Source organism: Pecten maximus, chromosome 3 (assembly GCF_902652985.1).
Source record: "Pecten maximus chromosome 3, xPecMax1.1, whole genome shotgun sequence".
NCBI lineage: Eukaryota > Metazoa > Mollusca > Bivalvia > Pectinida > Pectinidae > Pecten > Pecten maximus.
Genome location: NC_047017.1, coordinates 46,059,953 through 46,078,286, shown reverse-complemented (window position 1 = coordinate 46,078,286; position 18,334 = coordinate 46,059,953). Strand labels below are relative to the sequence as shown.

General features: G+C 34.1%; 1 protein-coding gene across 1 annotated transcript; it reads right to left on the bottom strand.

Moving 5' to 3' along the window:
- Positions 1–1,554: 1,554 nt before the first annotated feature.
- Positions 1,555–18,204, bottom strand: LOC117324333 (leucine-rich repeat-containing protein 74A-like). Its single transcript, XM_033880128.1, has 12 exons — positions 15,578–18,204; positions 13,237–13,829; positions 11,664–11,848; positions 10,926–11,033; positions 10,522–10,615; positions 10,242–10,291; positions 9,054–9,221; positions 8,509–8,703; positions 7,957–8,052; positions 5,113–5,382; positions 4,856–4,941; positions 1,555–3,170 (listed from the first exon to the last, which is right to left on the bottom strand). The coding sequence occupies exons 2-12, from the start codon at positions 13,766–13,768 to the stop codon at positions 3,014–3,016; spliced, it is 1,941 nt and encodes a 646-aa protein (XP_033736019.1). The 5' UTR covers positions 13,769–13,829; positions 15,578–18,204; the 3' UTR covers positions 1,555–3,013.
- Between the last annotated feature and the right edge of the window lie 130 nt (positions 18,205–18,334).

The window sequence follows — 18,334 nt, the reverse complement described above, 5'->3', positions numbered from 1 at the left end:
AACAAATTGGCCGACCTATCTCACATTATATTATAACAAAATGGCCGACCTAGCTCACACTATATTATAACAAAATGGCCGACCTAGCTCACACTATATTATAACAAAATGGCCGACCTATCTTACACTATATTATAACAAAATGGCCGACCTAGCTCACACTATATTATAACAAAATGGCCGACCTAGCTCACACTATATTATAACAAAATGGCCGACCTAGCTCACACTATATTATAACAAAATGGCCGACCTAGCTCACAGTATGTTATATCATATTCACTGACCTTTCTTACACATGTTAATGTATATTACGTAGCAGTCTAGGGAAAGTGTGACTAGTAAATATAATTTCAAACCTGTATTTGTTGATTTTAATTAAACATTTTGATGCTGCTTGCCTGCATTACGAGTGGTGGTATTTCTTACTGGTGGAATTTGATATAGTGCCTAGTGTGGATTACAATTATGTTGATGGCCAGGTGTTACGTTACAGTCCGAGTCTAATGGTGAAGTTTGCTGTAGTGTTGAGCAGATTACACAGACAATCGATCGTGTATCCGATTGCAGTACTACGATTATTGGTTACCCAATACATCACAAGACCTAGTATGGATGTTTATTTTGCCAAAACGATCCCACATGTACATTATTCATTACATATAAAATATCATTGTATTTGGCTGTGTGAATAACTATTCCCCACAGAACAAAAGACTATAAGCTGGTCACATTTCTTTGTCACTACATTTTACACAATTGAATGATTCAAAGTCAGTCTATGATACTGTAAAACATTAAAATTTTGAAATATATTATATCTCCTTTCTGTTCCTTAAGATGATGGAGAAATTACATCACTTCCAGAAAAAATGAGATAGCAGGATCAGCAAAAACTATTGCTGCTGTATACGAGGGAGAGATTGGAAAATTCGATTAAAAAATCGTATGGATCCTTTCGTAGTGTTTTATTCTTCAGATTTCATTTACTGGTTTTATGTCTTATATTCCCCAATTATTATAATCCGACCACTTCCATATCCGCGATTGTGTATTGACACCATGGTATATTTTTCAACAATATCAACTCACGACTTAGATGATATCACCTTTATTTCTTCCTAGATGGTCGTGAATTTAGGTGTATGTCAAAGAAATCATCACTAAAGTTAATGAGATAGCAAGCAAAGATCTAATCCAAATTTATTCCATTTAAACTTAATTACAAATTAATGACGGAGCAAAATAAATATTTATAACGAACAGTACATGCCTACATTAATTGAAGCTTTGTTATAATATTATACGGGATTTAAAACTTCAAACCCTCTATCCATGGTTTGTATTCATTATATGTAGGAGCTTTAGATTTTAATTACAATTGAACTAATTTGAAATCTTATTTCAAGCTCACAAAGTTATCAACATACTGTGTTTCCATACGACTGTTATGCCCACCTTACCTAGTCCCTATTCTATCCGGAATGTGATACCCACGTGTATAGTCGTGATATCCGATACGCCGATACCATTCAAAGAAGAAAGACACTGATCCATGCGATAAATGTATATATTTTATTATCTTAATTGTACAGTATTTGTTTTGTTTGGCAAAACTCCAATATCACAGACTTAGATCGAAGGACAAGCTACATGTGAACCATTCGTCCTTTACACATGCGACACATCCATATCTTTAAACATTCAATACATAGGAAAACTTAATTTGTACACAATACAAATAAACTTTGAAAGTGGCATTTTCCTTCTAACAAAATACATATTTATATGAGTGTCCTTATCGACAACCAATAAATAAAGTATATTTTAATAAATAAACATAATTAGCGAAGAAAACAAAAGCAATATCGTAACAATTTAACATCAAATCCATGATATACACAAATCTGGTAAGAGATTAAAAAAAACATGAATACGCATTTCATGTCGTTAAATGCGTTTCAATATTGATAGACAATTGATGTCGTTTGGCAATCTATGATTTTTTTTCACAGAACTTCGAAGTTATGATTGACAGAAAATACACAGATTTATTCTTGTAGTTTGCATACATCGATGTTTGAAAATTGTCATTTTAGGGTTTACGTTAAAATGTAATGCTATTAACTAACACAAAACATACATTAAGTATTAGTCTGACTAGCATATTTTATTCTAGTGTTACGCCTTTCTTTATTCTGAAAATAGAATTTAAAAGTAAATGACAATTCCGATTTCCTCCCTGAAGTTCTGGTTGGTGAAGGTATTAAAATGCTAAGAAACATAACTACGGTTACAGGTTACGAGTGTATAACGATATGAACCATTTGATGAGTTTTTATATTTTGTATAATTTTACGATAAAAAGAAATATTTTCTAAATATCAACACGCAAGTCTAACTTGACCAATATGTCACTTGGCCAGAGTTTTCTACACACCTAGTTCTGATCTTCACTGATATGTGTCTTACGATCACAGAGAAATATAAATGCCAAATCTATCGACACCGTTTATACTCGTTAGTGTTTATCAATAATCAGTAGCTTCTATCAAGGTGATGAAGAAGACATATTGTTTTGTTTGCATCCGCTTTAAAAACAAATGATAGATATAAATTTATTAAGTTTCGATTGAATTATCCATTCGACAAAAGAGTAATTAATTTAACATAAATATCAATAAACATCTGTGACATTTTTAACCGATGAGTCAGGACTTAAGATCCAGGCATCCATTGTATAGATATGTTAAATGTTTACATTCTTTTGCAATATAACACCATTGCAAACACTTCGGAGACGCGTCTATTTCCAAAGTGTTTCACTTTAGTATAATTGTGGCTAGAATTATCATAATCCTATCCCGTTCCGACGACATGAAGTCCTGGATAAGAAGTTTCCATAACACTGTCCATGGATGTCCGCGTCGATAAAACCATAATATGGCTTTACTGTTGTGAACTGACGTGGTAAAATATAAACTAATGTCTAGCGTCCCAAACGTCCCTGATACTATGCGCTAGTGTCTTCCAGCAGTTGCATGTAGGACTTAGGATCAGCTCCACTGGCCAGCTTCTCTTTTTGCTCCTCTTTTTGTTGCATTTCCTCCACATACTTTTTGACCTCTCGTCTCGCCAGACGATTCTCATTATCTCCCTCAATCAGCTCACTGTGAAAAGAGCAATGTAACTATTAATATCAAACACATTTAAAACACCGTTAGTTTTTTATAAGTATATTTCTGCCGATTGAAAAGAAACTAAATATTATAAGTGTTTCAAAACAATTGACATTATCAGTAGCCTTGAAATGCGATAAAAATAGTTTGACAAATTGACTTAAAGCTGAATAAGATTTATCCTGAAATGTTAGTTATTGTCGAAAACAATAGTCTTTTCAATGGTACCGTTCACATCGAGATGGGTTCGAGTTTATTTTCGGTATATGGTACAATGCATCCTTTACGATAACATCACGTCACACACATACATTGTACACACAAATCATATCTCTCTGTACATCACACATATACATTGTAAACATAAACCATACCTCATTGTACGTCACACATATACATTGTAAACATAAACCATATCTCTCTGTACATCACACATATACATTGAACACATAAACCATACCTCATTGTACATCACACATATACATTGTACACACAAATCATATCTCATTGTACGTCACACACATACATTGAACACATAAACCTTAACTCATTGTACGTCACACACATACATTGTACACACAAATCATATCTCTGAACGTCACACACATACATTGTACACACAAATCATATCTGAACGTCACACACATACATTGTACACATAAATCATACCTCATTTAACGTCACACACATACATTGTACACACAAATCATATCTCTGTACGTCACACACATACATTGTACACACAAATCATATCTCTGAACGTCACACACATACATTGTACACATAAATCATACCTCATTTAACGTCACACACATACATTGTACACACAAATCATATCTCTGTACGTCACACACATACATTGTACACATAAATCATACCTCATTTAACGTCACACACATACATTGTACACACAAATCATATCTCATTGTACGTCACACATACATTGTACACACAAATCATATCTCTGTACGTCACACACATACATTGTACACACAAATCATATCTCTGAACGTCACACACATACATTGATCACACAAATCATATCTCTCTGTACATCACATATATACATTGTATACACAAATCATATCTCATTGTACGTCACACACATACATTGAACACATAAACCTTAACTCATTGTACGTCACACACATACATTGTACACACAAATCATATCTCATTGTACGTCACACACATACATTGAACACATAAACCTTAACTCATTGTACCTCACACACATACATTGTACACAAAAATCATATCTCATTGTACGTCACACACATACATTGAACACATAAACCTTAACTCATTGTACGTCACACCATACATTGTACACATAATTCATATCTCTGTACGTCACACACATACATTGTACACACAAATCATATCTCTGTACGTCACACACATACATTGTACACATAAATTATATCTCGCTGTACGTCACACACATACATTGTACACATAAATTATATCTCGCTGTACGTCATACGCTATTTAACATTGTACACAAACCATGCCTCACATGTACACTTGCATTGTACACACAAATTATACCAAACAGTTCGTCATACAAACACACTTATTACCAAACAGTACATTGCACCTGTCAATAAACAACGTTCATATTGTATAAAATTTTACATACTGACAAATAACAATGTGTACCAGGTGGAACTTACCTAAAGTCGATCTCTCCATTTCCATCCTTGTCCAGACGCTTCATCAACTCATTGATTTCAGGGTCAGACAGATCAATACCAGTTTTCTAAAATTAAATTGATATTCCAATTAATGCTCAAATGGTTTGCAAGTGTAAACCCAGATGAACGTGTTGATGATCATACAATTATCAAATAACCGTAATTATGTATAGAAAGGGGATTATCACTGAAAATTATAATGATTTGTAAGATATTTATAGATTGCGGAGACTCACCCGTACACCTTCCTTAAGTTCCTCTAGTGATATAGACCAACTGTTATCTGTATCGAACTGTTTTAATAGGTCGATCATCCTGTATCCGGCCTCCTCCACAAACCGCTTCAGTTTATTAAGGGGGTCGTTTAGTAGTTTCGTAAGGGGGTCATCCTCCTTCTTTTTAGCTCGTGGCTGGTCACTCAGCACACCGCCGAACTTTATCTTGATAGGCCGATCCTCCCTCAGCCTATCGCACAAATCTTTGAAGTTTTTTCTGATCATCAAATTCTACAATTAACAAACACAATATCAGTACATACATACTACAACAATGCAAACAGTACAGACATACTACAACAATACAAACAGTACAGACATACCACAATAATACAAACAATACAGACATACCACAATAATACAAACAATACAGACATACTTCAACAATACAAACAGTACAGACATCCTACAATAATACAAACAGTACAGACATACTACAATAATACAAACAATACAGACATACCACAACAATACAAACAGTACAGACATACTACAACAATACAAACAATACAGACATCCTACAACAATACAAACAATACAGACATACCACAATAATACAAACAGGACATTAGTACAGACATACCACAATAATACAAACAGGATATTAGTACAGACATACCACAATAATACAAACAGTACAGACATACTACAACAATACAAACAGTACATACATCCTACAACAATACAAACAGTACATACATACTACAACAATACAAACAGTACAGACATACCACAACAATACAAACAGTACAGACATACTACAATAATACAAACAATACAGACATACTACAACAATACAAACAGTACAGACATACAACAATAATACATACAGTACAGACATCATACAACAATACAAACAGTACATACATCCTACAACAATACAAACAATACAGACATCCTACAACAATACAAACAATACAGACATCCTACAACAATACAAACAATACAGACATCATACAACAATACAGACAGTACAGACATCCTACAATAATACAAACAGTACAGACATACCACAATAATACAAACAGGACATTAGTACAGACATACCACAATAATACAAACAGGATATTAGTACAGACATACCACAATAATACAAACAGGATATTAGTACAGACATACCACAATAATACAAACAGGATATTAGTACAGACATACCACAATAATACAAACAGTACAGACATACCACAATAATACAAACAGTACAGACATACCACAATAATACAAACAGTACAGACATACCACAATAATACAAACAGTACAGACATACAACAATAATACAAACAGTACAGACATACAACAATAATACATACAGTACAGACATCATACAACAATACAAACAGTACATACATCTTACAACAATACAAACAATACAGACATTCTACAACAATACAAACAATACAGACATCCTACAACAATACAAACAATACAGACATACCACAATAATACAAACAGTACAGACATACCACAATAATGCAAACAGGACATTAGTACAGACGTACCACAATAATACAAACAGAATATTAGTACAGACATACCACAATAATACAAACAGTACAGACGTACCACAATAATGCAAACAGTACAGACATCCTACAACAATACAAACAGTACAGACATCCTACAATAATACAAACAGTAAAGACATACCACAATAATACAAACAGGACATTAGTACAGACATACCACAATAATACAAACAGGATATTAGTACAGACATACCACAATAATACAAACAGGATATTAGTACAGACGTACCACAATAATACAAACAGGATATTAGTACAGACATACCACAATAATACAAACAGTACAGACATACCACAATAATACAAACAGGATATTAGTACAGACACACCACAATAATCCAAACAGTACAGACATACAACAATAATACAAACAGTACAGACATACCACAATAATACAAACAGTACAGACATACCACAATAATACAAACAGAACATTAGTACAGACGTACCACAATAATACAAACAGGATATTAGTACAGACATACCACAATAATACAAACAGGATATTAGTACAGACATACCACAATAATACAAACAGAATATTAGTACACACATACCACAATAATACAAACAGTACCACAGTACAGACATACCACAATAATACAAACAGGATATTAGTACAGACATACCACAATAATACAAACAGTACCACAGTACAGACATACCACAATAATACAAACAGGATATTAGTACACACATACCACAATAATACAAACAGTACCACAGTACAGACATACCACAATAATACAAACAGGATATTAGTACAGACATACCACAATAATACAAACAGGATATTAGAACAGACATACCACAATAATACAAACAGTACAGACATACCACAATAATACAAACAGGATATTAGAACAGACATACCACAATAATACAAACAGTACAGACATACCACAATAATACAAACAGTACAGACATACCACAATAATACAAACAGTACAGACATACCACAATAATACAAACAGTACAGACATACCACAATAATACAAACAGTACAAACATTCCACCACAATCACTACCGACACACCAGTTTCGCATTCCAAATGATAGATACGAAATACCGTTTGATTCAAACCGTTAATATTAGTTCTCTCGAAGGGACAGTTGTAATGGTATATATTAGTTCTCTCGAAGGGACAGTTGTAATGGTATATATTAGTTCTCTCGAAGGGACAGTTGTAATGGTATATATTAGTTCTCTCGAATGGACTGTTGTAATGGTAAATATTAGATTTGACATAACGCTGCTGAATATATTACTAGTCCGTACCCCGAAATCGATCATTTTCAATGTTTTTGCTGCATTCCTCTCGATTCCAACAAGTACAGCATATCCCCCCTCTGCTGATAACGGATTGAATCCAATCTGTAAAAATAGAAATATATGCTACTGATTAATATATAATACAGAAGATTCTACCATTTCCAATAATTCGACTTTGTATATGAATCTTTATATAATGTACTATGTTGATTATCTCTAGTTATATAAAGACTGACAACGGTTAAACATTGTTATGGAATTGTCCATATAATGTGGCAAATGACACTGATTTCACTTGACTTGTTTTGTTAAATTAATTGGTATCATATCATGAACTTAAACTAATATATGTTTTAACTTTATGTGAATATATATACTGTATTCTAAGGACTCACGAAGCCGTGGGAATGTATTGAGTATTCGCTTTCATTTTAGTGTGACATATTTGATATATTTCATGTGTAAAAAATCGCCATTGTCTATATTATCGCCTCAATGCACGATCGATGTATTACGCAAATCACGCATTACAGGGATTCTACGGGAAATGAATCTTACATTTAGTTCCTCTAGCGTGTCATTGGTCTGTAGCCCGGCAGCAAGGTGTGGCGTGCCCTCCAGAGGGATACGGCAGTAACTGAGGTTCAGCTTGATCAGGTATTTGTTCTCCTTCAGGGTTTCCTCCATCGCTTTAGCTCCTTCCAGACCAAATCCGTTCATGCTAATATCGAAGTATTTCAGTCCAACGTTCTCCTAAAACAAGATGGCATAATGTACTCGTAGTCAAACTTTAATAATTTAGTACGTCAAATTTAAATAGCCTGTCTATAAAGAACATTTTGAATAAGGCCTGTATCTACATCAATACTTTGATCATGCATTATTATAGAACGCGCATTAGAAGATGACTTGATACAGATATAGTGTTTTAACTCTAGTAATATTCATTTATATGCGTGTTACAAAATTCATAATAAGAGGAATCTGTTGATCACCTGATGTCAAAACGATATATCATGCTTTCCTAATTTGTTCGAGTTTCTCCGGTCATAATTTCCTCAACCAAGGCCAAATTATCATTTTACAGCTGATATCAGACTTACTCTTAATGCCTCAACGATCATAACACAACCTTTGGTCTGGAAATGGCACCAACTGAGATCGAGAGACTCTAGGGACACGTTTTCGTTGAGGGCCATGGCGAACCATTCCGCTCCTTTCTCTTCGAAACTATTGTGCTGAAGCAGCAGAGTCTTTATTGCGGCGTTTCTCTGTAAATACAGTTTTCAACATTAGCTCGTCACATACCGTCACACAATCATCCCGTCACATACCGTCACATAATCATCACGTCACTTACCGTCAAATTATCATCACGTAACATACCGTCATATAATCATCACGTCACATACCGTCAAATAATCATCCCGTCACATACCGTCACATAATCATCCCGTCACATACCGTCACATAATCATCACGTCACATACCGTCACATAATCATCACGTCACTTACCGCCACATAATCATCCCGTCACATACCGTCACATAATCATCACGTCACATACCGTCACATAATCATCCCGTCACATACCGTCACATAATCAACCCGTCATATAATGATCCCGTCACATAATCAGTTAGTTCTTGTTTTCAGCTCATTTCAAATGTGCGAGGCTGCTTCAATATGACTCATTGGTGATATATTCTTAACCACGGTTAATCACTTATTTCATTACTCTCTTTTATTTAATCACTCCTTTTTAATCACTCTCTTTTATTTAATTACTTTCTTTTGTTCAATCACTCTCTTTATATTTACTCTCTTTTGTTTAATTACTCTCTCATATTTAATTATCATCTTTTGTTCAATTACTCTTTTTGTTCAATTACTCGTTATTGTTCAATTACTCTCTTTTATTTGATTACTCTCTTTTGTTCAATTACTCTCTTTTTTAATAACTCTCTTTTATTTAATCACTCTCTTTTATTAAATATTTCTTTTTTATCTAATCATTCTCTTTTATTTCATCACTCTCTTTTATTTAACTCTATTTAATTCACATCATACCGTTAGGAGTATCATGTGATTTCCATTATAAAATGACAACATTCTTGTGAAATATGACATTCCTCACCAGATGTAGATACTATTGTAGTCTTTGGTCGACGATTAAGTATTGTGTAACATACTACATTATGGTTAGATTAAGTATACGTTACTTTCGTTTTGTAAAGATTGAAATGTTGACTTTAACAGTGTAGACGTTTTTCATGTATCTTTAACTCACTGTTAGCATTTCATAGAAGTACTCTGCCGCAGTGTCCTCAATGTCGTTTCCTGTTGAAGAGAGGGTATAATTACAGCCATATTATGCATAAAATTAAATATCTCATGACTCTAATATGATTATAAATTAGAACGTCTACTTGCATGAACGAGTCCCCACATTAGAAGAACATGGTCTAGATATGATACATTATACAGGGTGTTATCTTATATTTCATCCTCATATTTCGTCTCCTAATCGATCAAATTTAGATGTTATTGATTTCAAAATTGATACTTACCCGAAAGGTTCAGGTGTATAATTGTCTTGTTTTCACTGAGAAGTTCACATATTGCTTTAGCCCCTTCGGTGCCCATTTTATTGTCAGTTAGCACCTGTAAAATAATCCATGGATATTACATGTATTCACGTCATATTAACATATTTACGTACATTTGGGTACATGTACATTTTATATACATTTACCTTAGCAGCGAGTACATGATTATATATAACAACAGACTGCATGTATATTATAGACATACAGAGACTAGTTTATACGCAAATACATCATTTGCAATAAGCCATAGTCATAGCTGCGACTTGTAATGCGTTCTAGTATATCCATAACAGTTTCTTTACTAGATTTTACCTTCAATAGAATTACAAGCATTATTCAAATTAATGAAGTGTATGACAGCTCACCAGTTCTGTTACGTAGACATTCTCCTTTAACACTCTTGTCAAGTGCGATGTACCCTCTCCGAGGATATAATTCCCTTCCAGGTCTATCTTTTCTAATATTGTATTTATCTGGAATGAGCATTGCTGAATTAGAGATTTGGTTAGGAACACTGGTTGTGTGTATATATAGAAACTTTAACTTCCGTCACCTTACGTATCTTAAGATTTTGATGGGTTCACACATGTAGTATATGGGTACTTACTCCTGCAAACATTAGATACCAAGCTACGAGGCAATATATGATTGTTTGACGTCTCTCAATGGGAAGGACAAATTTTTCTATTAAGCTCTTTGGAGCAAAGGACCAAGTTTGTAATAAAAATCAGTGAATTAGATTAAAAACAACAACAACAACAGTGTAGGACTACTTGTATCATGGAATGAGCACACATAATTACAAACTATTGATTGTAGGACGACGAGCCTTGAAAAACTGACGCAATTACTATTATAGAACAATGGTTTAAAACAATGTGATGGGAATCATTTACTTACATTCTTTAAACGTTATAGTTATTTTTTCCTCAACTGGACATAGTGGAATTTTGTTATTTAAATTTTGAATAAAACTGATACATACTGTAATTTATATAATTGCATCAATCATCTTTTGCACACGATAGCAGACACCATTGCCTACGATAATACTATTGATCTAGAAAACCAACCTATATCTCCGGACAATTTGTTTAACATACCATTAATGACTCGGCCATGGCCTTCATTCCAACCGGCCCTAGTCCGTGAAACTTCATGACGAGCTCAGTTTCGGACATGTGTTTTATAAAGTAGGATGCAGGCTGAATACCCATGTCCTCGCATATTCTTAGGTACCGCCCTTTTGGTGTTGTGTCTTCGTCCTGTTTTTCTGTATCTGGCAAGTCTGTTAAGGACCAACATAACATTTAGTGGAAGAGATAACCTTAAGAGAATATCTCCATCAAGTCATGTATGTTAAGGTTCCATAGGTGGAAAAAGGAGGTGTAAAGAAGTGATCGGTATGAAGCTTGATACACATATACAATCCGCCAATAACTGTCACAATTATTGTAAGATAACCTACACATTATCAAATTTTACGAAATACAAGGTAAATGTAGCCATGCTTCAGTATTGCAATATTTCAAAATATCGGCTAATGATAAGGATTGAAACCTGCCACGTTTATATTCCTAAACTTCACACAATCCATGTAATCAACGTTTTATTAGTGGCTCTATAAGTTTCTAAACTTAGCTTTTCATTCAAACTTCTTAATACAATTTTTAGTATTCCCGTGTGGGACAGTATACTCCAGTAGTGAAATAGGAATAAACTGCGTGTATTTCATGTAGTAAGCCCAAAGATCTTTTGACCCATTTTGATTTTCTATTAAAACATTTGATTATCAACTTTTTAAACTTCTTATCCTCTATTCAAATAAAAAGGAATGCCTTCGTTAACATCTTATAAAACAATCATTAAATTATTAAACAATCGACATTAAACAATTGATAAAGACCCTACAAAATCCTTTGTTGCGTTTGGTGTGAAAATCTATAATTTCCCAATGCGTTTCACTGATTCGATATTCAAGTACATTTCCCTAGTTTCAAGAGATGTAATTTGAAGATCATGAGGAAATTTTATTGTGGACATAATGTCTTCCTTGGGATTTAATATATTTCCTAGTGCGATATATAGTTCGATATTTTCTATGCTCGATGATATGCTTGGTGGTTTCGTTAATTTTCCTTATTAGACACATCATACAACATAAAGTTCATATATCTGATGAGATATGCCATTATATGTAAGATCCTCATTTTAAGACACAACTTAAAGTACATTGTACATGTATCTGATGAGATTTGAGATGGTATATAAGACGTTGTATACAGTACATAGCTGAGGTGACTTACATTATGACCACCATTTTCTCATTTTGAGATCTAAATAACCCTTAGTTGGCGTAGATATGAGAGGTGGGTGTCGTCGATGAAACATAAATCTTTTATTTCTGGAATACCTTGCTTTATCCCCATCGCCCTTTTTCATAGGCTCACATGCAAATCAGTAACATGTATTCTGGTTGTCTTTTGAAGGAAATTTTCCGTAAGAATGAAACGTTTCAACCAAATTAATAGTAATTGAGCAATTACTTTTGAAATTAATGTGACATTTTTCAACCTTTCTTTAATAAAAATATCCTTTAAAGTAGTCACAACTTATTTCGAAAATATGTTCGGAGCACTACCATACGATATAACTACACGATATATAAGCACTTACTAGTCAGATCCTCCTCGAGATCCGTATCATACTTGTCCGCATCATCGTCTGGATTTGTTCCTAATGACGACACGGATATAACATCCTCGCCAAACACATCTTCAATATCATCGTCTATGTTAGATTCCTCATCTGACGCTACTTTCGTATCTTGTTGCCATCGTTCGACAACGTCAAATCCCTCTTCTGGCAAGGGAACTTCTGTTTGAAAGACACTATCGGTAAATTCGAATCCATCATCAGTCGTATCACCAATGTCAATAGCCTTCCTATGAGGCAATTCTTTAGCTGGAATACGAATGTCATGTGTGATCGCTTTCAGGCGAGTCAAGTCAGTAATGAGACCAGCAGCATCCTTTTCGGACATACGCGACGTACTTGCCACACTGACCGCGCTCCCGATACGGGAAGGCGCCTTCCTGTTCGTCTCCGGTGGTCCTCCATCTTCCAAACCTTTGGGGAGTTTGGTGGAGGACTGGAGACGAGGTGGCTTAACAAGTGTTGGTCTTCCGGCGGATCCAGTCCCCGGCATCTGTGCATTTGTTCAATGAGAACCGACACGAATAGAGGTACGATATACGTCACATCTGAAGCTGAAAATATAAGTATTAAATGTCAAGAGTGGTTCCTTAGGTACGAAACGTTAATGAGACAATTGAAACGTGCCGCAGCAATCTTACATGTAACACCGCATGTGTACTCTTGAATTGATAAACCGTTGGTCTGCTACGCAATACATGGGATAGATTTGTCTGTTGGTCCACCGACTATGGTGTAATAATGTTATTGTGCCAGAACACAAACTATAAACTAAGTACATGTGTCACTAACATTTAGAATAAATATGCACAAGTAGGTTTCATTTAGGAACTAAAATATATAAATATAGATCATTGTTGAGTGTATTTATATTTGAGGATGATAGCAATACGAGCCCAATCAGAGGTTAGATATATTGACAAAGCATTGGTCACGAGCTGTGCGACTATATAAGCGAATGAAGATGATATTGGTGTTATGTCTTGTAGGAATTTCCTTATTGACTAATTAATAAATTCATATTCAAAATCTACGACACATCGTGCAAAATATTAAAATATATGAAATCCTGAATCACTACACTTTTGTTAATGGAGAATAAGATCCGGTGTCCCGAAATGGGTTGTAAGTGTTGTGTAATTTCAGATCTCTAGGGTGCTATTATTATTATTCTTATTGTTGTAATTGCATAATCATTTTATATCAAAGAAGCATTTTATTGAGCTCGAGCATGCAGCAAACATTCTGTGTATTGCAATAAGACATGATGTAAAGAAATCTGAACATCATAAAGACGTTTCTGCAATTTCTGTTTTACGTCTACTCTAAATGTTAAAGTCACATCGAGTCACCGTTTCAATTCTTATACCATGACAAAGCATATTATATATGTACACCTGCCTAGAGACTTTTTTTACACATGGAGATGTCTTGGCGAGTATCAAATTATCTCTCATTCGTATCTGTCACGTGTTTAAACTTCGTTTAAATCAGGCCTACAATATGTGTTCAATTACAAGGCATACTTTTGATTCATTTCCAAAACAGTTGTATATTTGTAACTCTATCTACTTTACAATTACGCCATACACTGGTTGATATTGGTGTAACCCTTATTCTGCCATTTCTGTATATCATTGTGACTTAACCCAAGCCGATATAGACTCAGTTGGTCTAAAGGTGAGACATATCTACTAGAACTGAATTGCGCAAGCGTGACGGCCACGAGGTAGTTCCAAATGACTGCCCATCTATTCGGCACCCGTTGCCTACATTGTTCCACAGACATGTCTGATAAAGTGGAACATGATGAGAATTGTATATTGCGTTAACTGACATCTATCGCATATGGAAACCGTACAATTACTGTGTATGATGCCTGACAATTTACACCAATAAAGATCCATGTAATCCAAAACAAAAGGCAGGTGGTGATGTTTAGGTTCATTGTATTTTCACTTAATATTACTTTATATATACAATAAACTTGTTGTAACCCGAGCTCTGTATGTAATGTATGTCAATGCAACCAACAGTATAGTACAATGTAATGACTATCAACGTCTATCAATTAAACATCTCTATCTGATTTAATAAAGTCAGCATTCCTTATATGGTTATGTTAGCACCAGGACACTTGTCATGTTAATGTCTAAACCATCAAGTCTGCATTGTGTGAGAGATTATTGTAAAACAATATTTCTACTTTAATTTAAGACTGTAAGATACTGTGTAAAGGTAAATCATAATTAACTATAAGTAAAAATTTAATAGTAATCATTGTACAAACATATAAACTCACCTATGAAACTGATTAATATATTCCGTCATCTCATATTTTTATATAAAGACGATAGTGTTCCTTGTTACGATATCCGCCTCCGTTGTTATGATGTCATTAACCCTTCACCCTGTGAAAGAGTGTAAAAGATTACATCAGTGCATGTGCAGAGATATGATACAAAACATGGATATTGGCTTGACCCCTGGTGTAGCGTAACCTCAATTAATTTGAGACATTATTCAAAGAGAAACTGTATACCTTGATTAACGACCGCGATAACAAATAAAAATATATTGTATAAGTAATTACTTATATAACCACTTAAAACTACAATGCTGCACTCGTTTAATAGTCCGATACAGATAACTCGTATCATTCTGTCCATTGACTCAGTCATAGAATCGATGTGGGCATGGATATATTCATCAAGTTCGTACTGTATTAATTATATTAATTAATTTTGATCTATTTAAAAATCCATATATTAAACTATACTTTAAGGGCAAATACCGATACACTTCATCAGACGATACCAGGTCATTATGAGTCGTTGAATCGTTCTTTTTTTTAAACCTGTACCTCCTTCGAATCCAACCATATCACCATGTGATCAGGCCATAATTCAGTAAAACAAAATCTTTCTGTGTTTACCATGTAATATCTAACATTGTAAATACCCTCATGAAAATACATGCATATGAAAACGGTGTTATACTAATGAATGTTCTGATGAAATGGAATTTTAAAAGCTTGTATGTATAAATCATCAAACTTATCTCGGCCATTACATCCCGAAGCTAGTATAAACTAATTGGAATACTTAAACATGTATTACGAGTGATGGTATAACATTGAGATGCTGACGACAGCTTTTTGCGACAATTGACATGGCACCGGAAAGTAATATACCCCGGTATAATGTACTCAAAATGACACATGAACTTCACAAATCTGCATAATTCTAGCATGCAATTACTGACGAAAATTGTTTTCATATATATACAAGCACACATTACACTTCACTGCATTGTATAAGTGTATATTATACAAGCACATACATATCTATTAAATTAAAATAATAATAATAATAATAAGTGTACCAACAGCTACAATTATGAATTTCGACAAATATGTACTCACCGTATAAACAGGAATCTTCAATAAACATAATATAGACGCCATTTTCATATTCGTGCTATACTATTCATTTAAACTACACATTAATACAAATTTACCACATGTATAATGAATTTACTGCCCGGATGTGTGACGTCACGAATACAGGTCGCCATGACAGTGCATGTTAGAAGCTAACTTACTAGACCCGTTCTTTGTGGTGTGCTCGGTGGTCGGTTAACAATACACAGTCTATTCAATAGACACCTCTAACTGAATGAACGCATTGCAAAAGAATCGCTAGAATCATGAAGATATGTAACAATATGTTTTGATAGCATTGTTATTTAAGTAATCCTACTTGGCACAAATCAGTCTTCAATGCAAAACGTATTGGAAACAATAAAAACTACATGAATATAATGAGTAACATGTGGCGGGGTGTCGAATCATTTCATGTTGGAACAATACAATCGGTAGTCGCTTAGTTTAAATTGCCGTTAACTAGTACCATTAACATTTAAATATCTTATACATATTAATCCATATTGCACTTAATACACTTGATTTATTGCACTGCATATAAACATGACAGTATCCATCCTACTCCTTCAGGTAGCTACATGTCAAAGATGACACTGGATACACGCAAATTAAAAACAAACAACTAAATTCCTCCGGTTTACATATTTAATCATTTACTTAGGTTACAAAGCAATTAATGGGAACAATCAGATTTATTCAGAGGTTAAACAAAATCGTTTTGGCTACTGGTCGTGGTACGCCGATTTTCTTTATGAAAGCATGGTAGTGTATATCCTCAACTGGTAGTGTGTATCTTCAATTTGAATTTAAATTGGAAGTTTTTTTCATTTATTTGAATTTAATCAATTTCGTCGTGAGTCATTTCCTTGTAAACTGAATGTGTTAAGGCCCAAATGTTATTACGTATCACAATATTTACTGGCGTAAAAAATTAAAGACAAACATACAATACAGGAAAGTTTTAAGGTTTCATTGAAGAAAAGTGATATTAACATATAAGTTCCATTCGTCACATGCTGTAAGCCTGATAGACATGTCAAAACGAAACTAATCGGTCAATTACATGTGACGAAGATCCCATACAATAGAAATAACACAACATGCTTCATCCTTTCATTCTCAACTTCATTTAAACTAACTTCTGCTCTTTCATTCTCTAAAGGTCTACAGCGGCTAAAAAAACTATGGTCGTTTATTAAATATCCAGCATCTTGTGTAACATTACTTATCATCTCCACCTGACATTCCCATAAATAACAGACACGTAACAGCCTAATATGTAGGTGTATTATCAAATGAAAATTTGCGAGTGAACTTCACAAGCCCTAGGCCAACATAAGTTGTAGTAATACTTATGGTTCAGTTCTTACCTATCATTTACCTGAAATGCCCATCTCGCGAAATTCACGTGTAACTGATTCAGGGTACATCCATTACGCACATTTTTTTGTGTTTCTTTACCTTGCTATCCCCGTAAGGTCGTGATTCTCCATGTCGACCTACTGAACATTCGCCTTTAATTTCCGATGGGATACACTTCCCATTTTTTGTAATATTTTTGACTTTGAGATAGAATAACGTTTGTTGACACTTCTGTATACTCTCGTTCCTGTC